Source organism: Culex quinquefasciatus, chromosome 1 (assembly GCF_015732765.1).
Source record: "Culex quinquefasciatus strain JHB chromosome 1, VPISU_Cqui_1.0_pri_paternal, whole genome shotgun sequence".
In the NCBI taxonomy this organism is placed as follows: domain Eukaryota; kingdom Metazoa; phylum Arthropoda; class Insecta; order Diptera; family Culicidae; genus Culex; species Culex quinquefasciatus.
The window spans coordinates 107,196,900-107,211,383 of record NC_051861.1 but is presented as its reverse complement, the minus strand read 5'-3'; the positions used below and the strand labels follow the sequence as shown (position 1 = coordinate 107,211,383).

The 14,484-nt window shown below is 35.1% G+C and overlaps 1 protein-coding gene across 1 annotated transcript in view; it reads right to left on the bottom strand.

Moving 5' to 3' along the window:
* Positions 1-10,112: 10,112 nt before the first annotated feature.
* Positions 10,113-14,484, bottom strand: part of LOC6041293 — a 52,663-nt gene continuing 48,291 nt past the window's right edge. Inside the window, 1 exon segment of the mRNA XM_038259492.1 lies at positions 10,113-11,353. Within this exon segment, the coding sequence (XP_038115420.1) occupies positions 11,229-11,353 (125 nt within the window). The 3' untranslated portion in view covers positions 10,113-11,228.

The window sequence follows — 14,484 nt, the reverse complement described above, 5'->3', positions numbered from 1 at the left end:
TGAAACCTGTGTGAAATTTTCTCAACTCAATGAAAAAAATATTTTCAGATTTTTCATTTCATTTTAAGAGCGAGTCCACGAGCAAAGCATACCCATCTCGCATCGACCTCACCAATCTGCCTGAAATTTTCAGGGGTTGTTTGTACATATATAACTAGCATCTGGCCAAAATATGAGCTCTCTAGGTCAACGGGAAGTGGGGCAAATCGGGACACAAAGTTTGAAGGTTCAAAACGTCAAAAATCGTAAAAGGCTGTAACTTGGGCAAAATTCAATTTAATTTAAAAATTCAAAATGCATCTGAAAGGGCTTAAAAATGCAACAAAATGCAGGATAGAGCACCCCGATTGGTTAAATCTAAAGGGAGTTATTGACATTTTAGTGAAAAAATAGCATAATTTTCAAACTCAAATAAAAAAGTGTTCCATCCAGATATCAACTCGGTTCGACCTGCAGCTTGTAGGGGACATCTGGGACTACCATCTGAGACTGAGAACGCTTTGGGTAAGGCAGTTCAACATATTAAATAGACACTTTTACTTTTAGTGAATTTTTTGGTTGTAAATTTTTGCTCGGGGGACCCCTTAGATCCCATTTTCTGATGATAATTTTATCATATTCGTGTTCCTGAGACAATTTCACAATAGAAACATGCATAAAAATGTTTATTTTCATCCATTTTAACCCTTTAAAAAATGAAAGTTAAAAAAAATCTTCGATTCACATTTATTGAAATTCAAGTTCGTTTCCAAGGATACTAGATGACACCAGAAAAAAAGCAGCATCTCAATTTTTTTAACTTTCATTTTTTAAAGGGTTAAAATGGTTCTCAGTCTCAGATGGTAGTCCCAGATGTCCCCTACAAGCTGCAGGTCGAACCGAGTTGATATCTGGATGGAACACTTTTTTATTTGAGTTTGAAAATTGTGCTATTTTTTCACTAAAATGTCAATAACTCCCTTTAGATTTAACCAATCGGGGTGCTCTATCCTGCATTTTGTTGCATTTTTTAAGCCCTTTCAGATGCATTTTGAATTTTTAAATTAAATTGAATTTTGCCCAAGTTACAGCCTTTTTACGATTTTTGACGTTTTTGAACCTTCAAACTTTGTGTCCCGATTTGCCCCACTTCCCGTTGACCTAGAGTGCTCATATTTTGGCCAGATGCTAGTTTTATATGTACAAACAACCCCTGAAAATTTCAGGCAGATTGGTGAGGTCCAAACGACGTCCCATACAAAGGGGTATGCCCTGTTCGTGGACTCGCTCTTAAAAGGGCATATCATATGGCCCTATTAAAATGTAAGTCGTTATTGCGGATTTCAGAGATTTTTAGACAATCGTGCAAGTTGTGAAAAGCTCTCCAACAAAGTGCACACCTCAAACTACAGCAGAAAAAAACTATCTAAGACACACACCCTAGTTTGAAACTGATCTAAAGTGGTCGAAAGCAACAAAGCTCAGTCGAGACACGCACCACTCTAGGCGAGCGGGGGGAGAAGGGTATGATTTTCAGTGTGCAAATATTTTGTGTGCAGTTATGATTTGTAAGGGTGGAGAATTTGGTGCAAAGTGTGCAATATTTCAAAAATCTGAAAATATTTATTCGTGGAGTTGAGAAAAAATCACAAAGGTTTCTTTTGTTAACATTAAAAAATCTGAGCAATGGTTTCCAAGATATCATCGATTGAAAATTGATGGTCAATTGTGAAACCCCATATTTGGTAATTTTCATTCTTTGCAAGGCCATATCGGATCAACAATGTCCAAAAATTCAGATTGTATAGAATTTTCTCAGCTCTTCGAATATTTTTTTTTTCAAAAATGGACACTATTTTTAGAAATTGAAAAAAAGGACAATTTTGTTGAATAATTTAACCTAAACTGGCTTTAATTCAACAACGATGCGATGAAATTAAAAAAGTTTTTTGATTTAGAATTAAATCGTACATCTAAAAGTGATATCTGTTTTTGTGCAAAACACATTTTATTCAAAAAATAATAACTTGGCAAAAAGGCCGTCATACAGGGTATACCTAGGGGTCAATCACTTCGAGTACACTGCATACGCGTATCATACGCACATAATATTCTCATTGTCTGCATAACGTATTGACGATATAGACCCCATATTCGTCGTATTTGAGGTCATATCTACCCAAACATCAGCGTGAATATCATACGCGCATAATACTCGCGCAGTATTCCTTGGCTGCATATCGTATCGACTCCAATATTGGCTTCATATTGGTGCAATATCAGAAGTGAATTGCCCTTTGGGGTATACCCAAAAGTTGACGTATTTTGTCTACTAAAACACATAAAAAAATGAAAAAAAAAAATCAAATGGAATAAAGTTTGTTACATGTAATTCAAATAATTGAAATAATTCGAACTGTCAAAAATCCACCAAAGCATCTATCACATTGATCGCACAAAAATCTGTGGTAGAAAAGTATCCACCGGTAGATGCTTTGGTGGATTTTTGACAGTTCGAATTATTTCAACAAAATCCACCGCGGTTAACCAAATCAAATTAACAAAAGCCCTCAAGTTTTTACGATAACAGAATTTTTCACGGCACTAAGCACATTTTTTTCTATTTTCTATTTTTTCAGCAAAAAAAAAAATCAACGCAGAAAAATGTATTTGGAATTACTTTAAGTATGTATGTATACCCATTGAAATTTTGAAAGCTAAAATATTTTGCTCGATTTCTTATTTTCAATAGTTTTTTTACAGACCTCAATTATCCGAAATTCTCTGAAAAATTTCATTTCTGATAGGGGAAATATACCCTTTCTAATCAAACACCTATCTTCGTCATATGATGAGTTTGATGCTCGATTAAAGCTTTATAAAAAACTATTTAGGCTATAAACTAACCAGCAATAGCACCGCTTCGAGTAAGCACGCAAATTTATGCCACTTACTGGCCAAAAAGATCAAATTTAATGCACTTTTGATCATAATTTCTATTTTGCGAGACCATTTCTCATCATTTTAGTGGCACACACATCCACACGCAAGATGAGAGCTTTGCTGCTGAACGAAAGTCGCCATCAATGTCTTTTCACTTGCGCTAACGATTTCAAAGCGCTTAAGATATAAAATTGCTTCCAACTACCGGCAACATGTTCTTTTGACCATCAGTTGGTCACTCACTTGAAAAATAATCCCGAAATATGTGACTAATTTGCAAGCGCCATCAAAAAAACAAACGCGCCAAGTTTTTTGACGTTTGACTTTTGACGACCCATTCCAATCGAAGGCTGAAGAAAACCGATCGAGAAGCGAAGGCAAATAAAGAACAAAGGGTGGCCACCAACACCACCAGCAGCGCCTGTTGGAGTGAGCCAGTGATGCCAGGAAACTTTCTCTATAAATGCTACTTTTCGTGAGTGTTCGCTTAAAATTTAATGAATTTTGTCAGCACTAAGCAGATCCAAAAGAGCGCTGGAAGAAAAAAGAACTAAGCTGAAAATAGGGAAATGGGCGTGGCCAATGTAAAAAATGCATTAGGTAATTTAACAGAGACCCTAAAATTTAGGTACGTGGGGTCGCAGAACTAGAATTTAACGTTATATGTGAGAATATAAAAAAAACACACACAAAAAAATTGTTCATGATTATATTCTCCGAAGTATCTTAACTCATGTAAACTCAAAATATCAATGATATATTCATAATTTATCGTAATACGTTAGCCTATTCGCCTATAATGTTGATATAAATCGCATAAAAGGCTAATTTGCTCAAAAGTGGCTAGTAGATTTTTTTGGTGTACGTTTATTCCATTTCACGGTAAATCCATACCGAACACCTCAAAAACAAAAGAGAGAACGTGTTGCTTATGGACTAATGACTTCAAGTGCTTCTGTTACACTCTGGTGTTGGATATGGGAGCACCCGCACCCTCTCTTCAACAGAACGCAACAAGGCTTCCGATCACGCCAACTCCAAAAAACCAAAACAAGGGTGGTGGTTCTTTTGTACCATTCCCGACACTGACTGATGGTCGGTTGGTTGGTTGGAGTTCCCATGGACCTGTTGAAGTCTCTCACTTGCGATCGGCGCGTATTGTTTTTGTCGTCGCAAGGTGATCACGTTTTTCTCTCAATTTCAGTGCTTGGTTCGGAATCAACCAACCGGACGACGCGATCGAATTACTCTCGAAACTTTGTTTCTGTTTGGTTCAGGGGTTCGGTCGTTTGCGCGTTACCATCCGATATCCCGAACAAGAATATTAGAGGTGGACACTGTTAGAGTGTTTGAGCTCACTCTGAGAATAAGTAAGTTGCTCGAGGCGCATAGTATGATTTCTATCTTAAAGTAAAATAATGTTGACGACGAGCAGCGGTGTGGATGCCCTTTCCAGAGGTCACTAGCTCGGGGGTCCTCGAGGTAAGGTTAGTTACGGTCTAACATTAGCTCGTTGAGGGGAAACCAAACCCCCCCACTTATGAGTTCATTCATTCTATGATTTCTATGTGAACAGCACTTTGATACTACGGAAGGTTAATGATGGGTCTTGCTGACATTTGTAGGATTTTACGACACTCCTGAGAAGCGATAAACAAAAATAGCAGAAAAATTATTAAATCAAGAGTTTTAAATAATTTAAAAATTTAGACATTCCTTCAAGCAGAATTTTTTTTTGTAGGATCAGCCTGTACGAGGGTTGATTCAACGAAACATTTAGTTGAATATAATTAACAAAATTATCTTAAGCCTACAAGTGTAATTGTGACATCGATGATCCGCCGAATAGGTAGTCCAGATGATGATTTTTTGAGTTTATTTTTACCGATTTTTCGTGCGCAAGAGAGAAGAGCCGTATTCCCTTCCGATTGTTTCTCTTGATGAGCGTCAAAAGATTTTCTTTTGATAAAGATTCTTCCATAGCTGGCGTTGATTCAACAAAAATCTTGTTTTCAAATCAACAAAATGTTTTTTTGGATGTTTAGGGTAAAGATTGTCAAAATCAAGTCTTTTGTGATAAAAAGATAATAAAAAATGTGTCTATTTTTTCCCAATAGTCCTAATTATAACCTAAAAAACTTTGCCGAAGACGCAATATCAATCAGAAAATTCCTTCTTTTAAGATACAGATTTTCGAATATTTGCATACACCGTATAAAATTGTGTAAACTTGGAAGGTGTAATTTTGAAAGGTTTTAATTTAACCTCAAAAGTGAAATTACACCAGAAAAGTGGTAAAATTACACATTTTAAGAGGCAAAATTACACATTTATTCTGACATAAAAGATCTACCCCTTGCCAGACCATGTTACCATGATTTTTTTTTACTGTGTAGCACTTTTCTATGGACAGTCCCCAAGCTGTATGGAGACTTGTTTGGAGAAACCAATGATACAAAATGACTTATTCGGACCTAAGGAATTGATATACAGTCCTGACTCGATTCTCCGAAGGCCTCGGAAAAATTTCACTTTGGATAATCGAATCACGAAAAAAAATGTTTTTCTTCGCTGTAATTTGGAATTTCAAAATCAAAGATGGCGGCCAAAATTGTGGCAGTGCGTGGCCGAATGGTTACGCTGTCCGCTTTGTAAGCGGATGATTCTGGGTTCGATTCCCATCTGCTCCAACCTTCCATCGGATGAGAAAGTAAAATGTCGGTCCCGGCCTTGGTTGTTAGGCCGTTAAGTCATTCCAAGTGTAGGAGTCGTCTCCATGCCATAAGTACAAACAACACACCAAACCAAGCCTACTCCGGTGGAATCGCTGGTGGCGGTTGGACTCACAATCCAAAGGTCGTCAGTTCAAACACTGGGGTGTAAGGTTCCTTGGAGTAAAAGAGGTTTGGGTGCTCTCCCCATTCAAGCCTTCGGACTCCTAGGTTCGAGCAGAAACTTGCAATAGAGACCACAAAAGACCCGGGGGTCGTTAATGTGGATGGTTTGATTTTTAGGCCAAAATTGTGGTGTCATATTGAGAAAAAATATCTGGTATGCTAAAAGGCAATCAACAAATGAGGTCGCAGAACTCGTGTTTAATGTTAAAAGTTTTTAAGTAAAATAAAAAAAAAGATTTTTTTGTTCGTGATTTGATTATCCGAAGTCTCATACAAACTTCGGATAATCGAGACTGGACTGTACAAAGTTTCATGAAAAAATACAAAAATCAAACCCTTTGCGAAATTTCAGGAAGATTTGTCCTTATTGTAAGACTATTGAAAATATTGAGACAAAGATGCAGACTGTTATGTTACAGACGTGACCAATATGGCAAAGAACTTTGCAGAAAGCTCTTTTTATGAATATCTCTTTATTGAGTAGGAGCAAGACGACCAATTTAAACCACATCTAACAAAAAGGGACGACAAAAGTCAGTTTATTTACAGTTCCGGGTGATATTACCGTAAACTGGGGTCAATCGGGACACATGGGGCGAATTGGGACAGCAGTTTTAACCATGTTGGAGCACAATATTTTGATTTTTCTGGTTGGTTTCGGTTAGAACAGACTCAGGCCAACAAAATGTGTACATCCATTTCCAAATTTAAAAGTTTTAAGTGGTCTAAAAACTGCTGTCCCTATTCAGACTGTAGTCCCGATTCACCCCAGATTACGGTACCAGAGATTTCCCTTCACCCGTTTTTTGTTGATTTGAAATGGAGACGTATGCCCCTCCCCTTTTGACAGTTTATCCCATATTACGTCATTTGCGAAGCAATTTTAGTACGAAATTCCACATACCTTATAATTCAAAAGTCTGGTCCAGAGTCCTCACTGCTTGTGACCGATGTCGCCAGCAATTCTTGTTTATCTTAGGGACCCTAACAAAATCACTTGGTTTTTGAAAGAGTTTGGATTAAACGCGTCCGTAGTATCTGAAGTTCATTGACGTAATGACACAAACTGTTTGAAATGGTCCTTCTTCCCTAGCACCGGCCTACTCGGATATCTCCAACCAAATCACCAATCTGGGGATGTGATACATCACACGCTTATCGCAAACACCGCCAATTCAGATCATTAAATTTAATATCTTTTCATCAATTTTATTTATCTGCTAACTTGTGTTCATCCTGTCGATCAAAAAAATAATAATAATAAAGTGAACGCACTGTCAAACTAAAACGTTTCAGAGAATCACACACACACTTTCTCCCATTTTTTGTGTGTGTGCTGTTGCTGCTCCTTTTCTTATTCTCTCCGTACACGCGCAATTGTTCTACCATCATCTCTTTCTTTCACTTCGCTCTCAGCATCAAACTTCATAGTTATTTCGATATATATTTTACATCCTGGCTGCACTCAAAAGTTTTCACTTGTATGCGTGTGCGTGAGAGTCAGCGTGCGTCGCTCATTCTACTGTGTCTGTTTGTGCATGTGTGAGTAAAAAGAGAGAAGAGAGAATAGGATTGCGGGAGAGAATTTGGTAAGCTAGGTGGCGTGTCCAAACTCCCAAGAGAAGAGAACAATAGCAGGAAAGTATTTAAATAAAGACTTAAAATTAAAAAAAAGAAAGTAAATTACAACAATTGAGCGCGCTAGTGCTAAGAGTAAGTAACAAATCACACCAAGGTCAGCGAGAAGAACTGTCAAGCCATTGTTGTTGTTGTTGTTTTTGCTGTTGTACTGTTGTAGTGTGCGTGAGCATTCACTTGAAAAAACAGTTGAATGCCAGCGATTGTGAGCGGGCCAGTTTGCCGGGAAGTTTCTTTTTGCTAGCGCTAACGCTAACGCTCGAGATAACCACGGCTGCCGCGTACTTGACTGTGTGCGTGAGTGTGTGGGGAAAAAAGTGTGAGCGTTAGTACTCGGTAAGCCGAAGGCGATAGTTTGTGTAAACTGCGAAAAGGGAGAGAGAGGGAGAGAAAAAGAGAAAGAGAAAAAGAGAAATCGACGTCAACATTTCAAAAGGCGCTACAAACATTCAAAAAAGTATTGCAAAGCGCTATTTGAAAAGTTTGACGTCGAAAAGTGCTTTCCTGAGATGAAAAGTGGAAGGGGGCAACAAATTACAGGCAGAAGGGTTAGTTACAAATGACTTTTCAAACAACGCCGACATGCCTTTCGAGCTGTAAGGATATGGGGAAGGGCGCCAGCGTCGTGTTAAAAACGCTCAAACTAATTTGAACCAATTACAGATTATTAATTAAATTTACAAAAATCAGAAAATTGTTGTGCAAAAAATTCAAAATTGTCAAAAATCTGAGATTTTTCAAATTACTCACAATATCGATCACACGGATTTTCTAAGGAGTTTTGTCTGTGACTTTTTTGTGTGAATTTGTCACATTTTTTTGAGTGGTCTAAATTGCAACATGGATGTCACAAGGACAAAAGATTGGTGAAAAATACACAAATTTTCAAATTTTACAATTATTACAAAAAATAATAGATTTCAGAAAAATACTCTACTCTACTTTTTTGTGTTTTGTAAAAAACTCAAATTTTTCAAACGAAGGCAATTTTTTTTTAAATTTTAGAAATCACTTTTCACAAAATATTTTTTTTTTGTTAAATATTCAAATTTAATGAATTTGCAATAGAAGTTTATATAAAATACGATATTTTAAATAATTTTATCAAATCTGATGATTTTTGCTCATTTTTTTTTTTAATTTGAAACATGGCTGTAACGAAGACAAAATATATTTGATTGAAATAAAATATTTTTCAGTTAAGTACTCAAATTTTCAAAATTTGCAATGTTGCTATCAAACGAAGAAAATATTTTTTTTGAATTTACACAACATTTTTAACTATTTTTTTAAAGCAATCAAATGCAATATGGATGTCAAAGAATGACAATTTTGCGTAGATTTTCACAAAGGTGATATTTATTGTGCAAAGCACTCCTATTTTTATAAAACATCATTTCTTTTTTATTTAAATAGTTAAATTTTCGTAGTTTACAGTATGGAGGCCAAACGAAAACATTTGTTTATAAATCTACACAAATGTGATAATTTTTGTGCAAAGTATTAGTTTTCAGTAAAATACTAAAAAAAATCGACTTTTTTACAGAATCTTTTTTTTAATACTAAATGATTTTTCACAAATTTTATTTTCAAAAACTATATTTTTTGAGTAAAATACACAAATTTTCGTAGGGATGGCAAAAAAAACAGAAATTGTGTAGATTAACATAAATCTGATCATATTTATGGAAAGAAGATTTTTATTTTCTTAAAATTCTTATTTTTTCTGGTTTGCACAAATGTGATTTTCATAAAATAAAATATTTTTTAGTAAAATACTCACATGATCGGAACTTGTTCTATGGATCTCAAACGGTAACACAAATTGTATAGATTTACAGAAATCTGATCACATTTAGAGAAAGAAGTTTTTTTTAATTCTTTAAATTTGTGTAAACACAAAATTTTTTGAAATTTTCGATATGGGTGTCAAATGATTGCATTATTTTGTGGATTATAACAAATATAATGATTTAGCACACAAATTTCCATAAAAAAACTTATGTTTAAATATACAAAATTATAAATTTTCGGTTTATTTTCAAAATCTTTAAATTTCAGAAATTTGCAGTGTTTAAGGTTAAGTTATTTAAGGTTGATTTTTTATTAATTTTCATAAAATTGTTAATTTGTGTTCCTAATTTTTTGAAAATTCTAAATTTGATTGAGAATCATAATAAATAAATAAAGGTTTCTTGTGTTTGAAAAAAAAATATAAAAAAATGATTGTAATAAAATGTTTGCAAAAAAAATTTTTTTTGTTGACGATAATATTTTTTTGCTTAACAACCTTGGTAAGTTCGACGATGCCATCCGAGCCCGGTTGCTAAAGGGGAGTTGTTTTGTCGAACAAAATGTTACAAAAATGAATAAAAACATAATGACAAAGCAGTTAAGTACTCACCCACACACACGCACTTAGACACAGCATGACAATGCCAACACACTCACACACATACGTTAAACGTTCTACGACTTTTTTGTTTAGCTATGTATAAAAAAGTGGGAAACCATGCACAAAATATAGACACATTTGACCTAAATCGCGCACGCAACACTCTGATTACACACAACTTTTGCTTTCTTGCTGCATTTCTGTTTGCCGTTTTCTTGTGTTAAGTTTGTTTTGTTTTGTTTGTGTGTGTTATTGTTTTACTTAGTTTACGATCTACACTTGTTTTGTTTTGTTGTTTTAGTTACACTCTCTCTTTCTCTCGCGCTCTCGCAACACAACACTGAACTGCTTCAATGACGTGTTTTTGTTTTTCTTCTTTTCTCTTTCGCACGATTTGATTATTATTGGAATAATTAATAATATTACCTCTATCTCGCTCTTTCCTTCCGCCGACAGGGCCCACTCCTGGAAGGATCGTTTCAATTTTCTTCTTTGATTCCTGATTTTCCCTAATGCGATGAACTGAACCAATGGGGGAACAATGAATAAAACATCCACCACAAAACAAACACACAACCGCAACCGCAACCCGGGGAACCAATCAAAATTGAGAAGCTTTTGTTTTTTTAATTGTATTTATTTGACAATAAACTCGAATTACTTGAATTTAGAAGGGGGGCGAGGGGCCTGGTACAATTCTAAAATCTCTGCGCGCAAAATCATTGCGCAACTTAACAAATACACTGAACGCTGTCTTTACTACTTAGGGAGAGGGAGAGCAGCCGCCGGCGTGCCTTCCATGCAGCGCCGCTATAAAAGTGGACTGTGTGTACTATGTGAACATGAACACACACAAAAAGTGTGGAATGTTCCCACCGCAACTGGAAAACACGCTCGGCAAAGTTCTCGCAAATTTGTGCGTGTGCGTGTGTGTGTGTTTGTTAAACGAAAAGTAAACAAACGAAATAAAATTTACAAACCCTTCTTCTTCTTGTTCGTTCAACACGCGTCCGCACACCCACACACACACACAACCCACTTTTACGGTTACTTTCTCCCTTAAAAATTCCTGATCTGAGGCTGTCACACCTCTTGTGCACTTCGGTAGACTGTGTGTTTGTGTTAGTCTGAATGAGATGTGTTGGTGTGATTGTGTTTGTGTGTTTGCTCCGTTCCTCACTTTCACAACGCGCCAATTGTTTGTTTGTTTGTAAAATTTCACACGGTTTCATCATGTTTGTTTTTGTTTTGTTTCTGTTTCCGCCGCATCCGCGTAGGGGACGACTGTTGTGGTGGTGGTAGTGTTGTTGTTGTTGTTGCTGTTCGGTACAACTGTGTAATATTATTAATTAATAATAATCAAATCGTTCTGAATTTCATCTCGATAAACTGTGGGACCGCTCCCGGCTACTACTGCCCGAGACGGAATTTTCATTACACTTATCGTGCAGGCGCTGCGCCGCGGGAAGCTTCGCGAAGAACGGATGCCGGAGGGCTTCACCTGGAAAGAAAAACGAAAAAAAAAATCATGTTAAATCATGACTGAAACGCCGACGACGTGCCTTCCGAGGATAAGCGTCAAGAATTGGCCTTGTTTGGCCGCTTTTTTGAGTCAATGTTGTGGACCATTTAAGAATATAGTATACAGAATGCAGAATACGGAGGAGTCGCTCTGGCTGTCGATCTTCTCGATAAAAATATTGTTCCATCTGTCAACAAAATTTTCAGTCCCTTCAAATGAATGCTTTGATTTTTTCGTTCAATAATTTGATAACTCCCGCTCTCGACGGTCCCTTCAATATTGACACAGAGATAGTCAACTGTATTAGAAAATAGATGTATGGATATATTTTTTTTAAATACTACTCAATTTATCTCTGTTTTTCTTTCGTTTTGACAAATTTAATATTTAAGCACGGACGAACGGACATGACACCAAAAACAAATTTTCTTTAAATTTCTGAAGCAAACCATCACTTGCGCCATCTACATCCATGTTGTCGAAGTAGCATCGCGCGATTACGCATGATTTCTCAAAATGTCTTATGCAATAATTAATTAAAACATTTAGCCATAGTATGGTACTAGAAACATTTTTTTGGCAGTAAGTTTGTCTTTATCATTCTATGTAATTTATCACGGATACTGAAATTGCCGAAAAAAATATTTAAATGGTATTTTCAATATAAATTCATACGACCATATCAAAAAATGCCCATGAGTTTGCATCATCAGCTGGCTTTGTTTACGTTTTAACCCGCGTGGCGCGAAGATTTTGACATAAGCCCCGTGTCTTGTCCGTTCGTTCGTGATTTAAGCACATTTCCTCTGGGCAAGACAGTGAGCAAGCGAACAAATCCTCGGAGATAGAGAGAGAGAGAGAGAGAGATATGCTGCTTTGCTCACTGTCATGCTTCGATGAAATTGTAAAAATTCTAGCATTTTTACAATTTTTTTATTTTTGGGATCGGAGTTCGAAAACAGACCACAGACTTTTTTTTTCCGAAAATTCACGTTTTTTTTTTAATTTTATCGATGGCTTTTCTACTAGCATTATGTCATTTCTTGATGTTTATTTAATAAATTTTACAGAAAATAACTGTTTATTCGCTAAAATGCCTGTTATATTTTTTTTTAAATCACGCTTTGAAAATCGCTAAAAAAATTATTGCTTCTAAATTCAAATTGAGATTGTAAAAGGAGAGAAATCGGGAAGAATCTTAAAAAGAGATTAAGAGAGTTGCTCTTTTGCTCACTGTCTAAATTTAAATATTTTGTTAAACTTTAAATAATAAATACAGGGTGGCCACCTCGGGAAAAAACCGGGATTTTTATCCACCGGGAGAAAACCGGGAAAAACTCGGGAATTCGACCGACAAACCGGGAAAAAAAAATTTAAGTTTCGTTAAAATTTGACAAAAACCTCTTTAAAGTATTCAATATGTTCTTTTCTCAATAAGAATATTATTCCTGTTATTCAAAATGAAGAAAATCTATGTTTGAATTTGTGTGATAGACTCATGCTTCTTGGTTATGGATTTTTTATCTGTTGTATCCTATATATGATACTTTTACAAGGCGAATTTGTTTTTTTAATAAAGCAAAATGTTTGCTCTATCAGCGGTTCTCAACCTGGGGAGCTGTCTCAGGGGGTCCGGAAGACAAACCCCGTAATGGTGGACATTTACCCCATCTTTGCTAAAATAATAGTTTTGCATAAAATTAAAATTAGGATTTTTTGTAAGTGGAAAATATGGATCTCATGGTACGAAAACAACATTACACTAAATATCTCTCTAAATTTAAAGATCAAGACTTTTCCTTCAAATTATCACACAAAATACACTCTTTTAAAATATTTTTCTTGGCCTGTATCTCAGCAACAAAAGAATGGATCAAAAATGTTCAAAAAAGAATGTAGTAAAGAATTTTCTCAACCATTTGTTTTTTTAGAGATAAAATAGAATTGTTTTTTAATTGAAAATAGCTACAACTTCAAAATAGTAGTTTATGCAACACGTTGCAAAAAGAGGATTTTTTCAGCACGAGTCGTAAATTTATCCAACGAGGTTCACCGAGTTGGATAAATACGACGAGTGCTGAAAAAATCAAGTTTTGCAACGAGTTCCATACAACATTTTTTGCAATTTCGAAAAACACCCATTGAGTAAAATTTTAAGTCGAATTTTCATGTATTTTGTCAATAAATCGTTTAAATCAAAAAAAAAAATGAAAAGTGTTACTTTTTGAAACAAGTGCTGAAAAGTTCAACTTTTCAGCACCCATTTCAGTGCTGAAAAGTAGAACTTTTCAGCATTTGTTTTGAAAAGTGTTGCTATTCGATTCTGTTATTTTTGGTACAGAAAAGTAGGCTATTTCGTCGTTCAAGAATGACAGGAAAAGTAAGTAGTTTCACGACGGAATTGCAAAAAAGTATGTGTAGTATGTTTAAATCTGAAAAAATATAAAAATTCAAAGAACAAGCCATAGTCTCAACATTTGAATGCAAAAAGTGTTAAAAATGCATTTTACGCTAGTTCAGTTGTTTTGCAATCATTAGTCTTCAAAAAATGTAAGATTTGACGAAAACAAAAAAATTAACGAAAAAAAAACTTAAGATCGAAAATTTTCAAAAATTCAAAAGATTATTAAATCAACCCAAACATGCTTAAAAATGATTCTAGACTCAAGGGAATGCATTTTAAAATTCACTTAAATTCCATTAAATTTTTGATGTTTTTTGAAAAAAATAATAATGATTTTTTGTCCCGATTTTTCGGGGCAGCAAAAACTTTGAATGAAATTTGTACCCGCCTTATGTGTTGTTGAAAAAATCACAGCACGGTAATTTTTTAATTGTTTTTACCATTATGTGTTTTGGGTTTTTTAGAAAGTTTTTTGTCATTAAAATTATTCTAAAAAGAAAGTTTCAAGTTATCGATTTTTTTACATTTGTATGACACTTTTCCTGCACTGCTGCCAAAGTGTATACATTTTTGTTTGGACTAATGATGCAAAAAGACTTTTTTGGTTAAAAAGAAAGTACTCACATAATTTTACCAAAAAAAAAATCACAGAAATTGATAATTCTTGGAAGAATTGTTCTTTTTGAATTCACAAAACCTTTTTCAA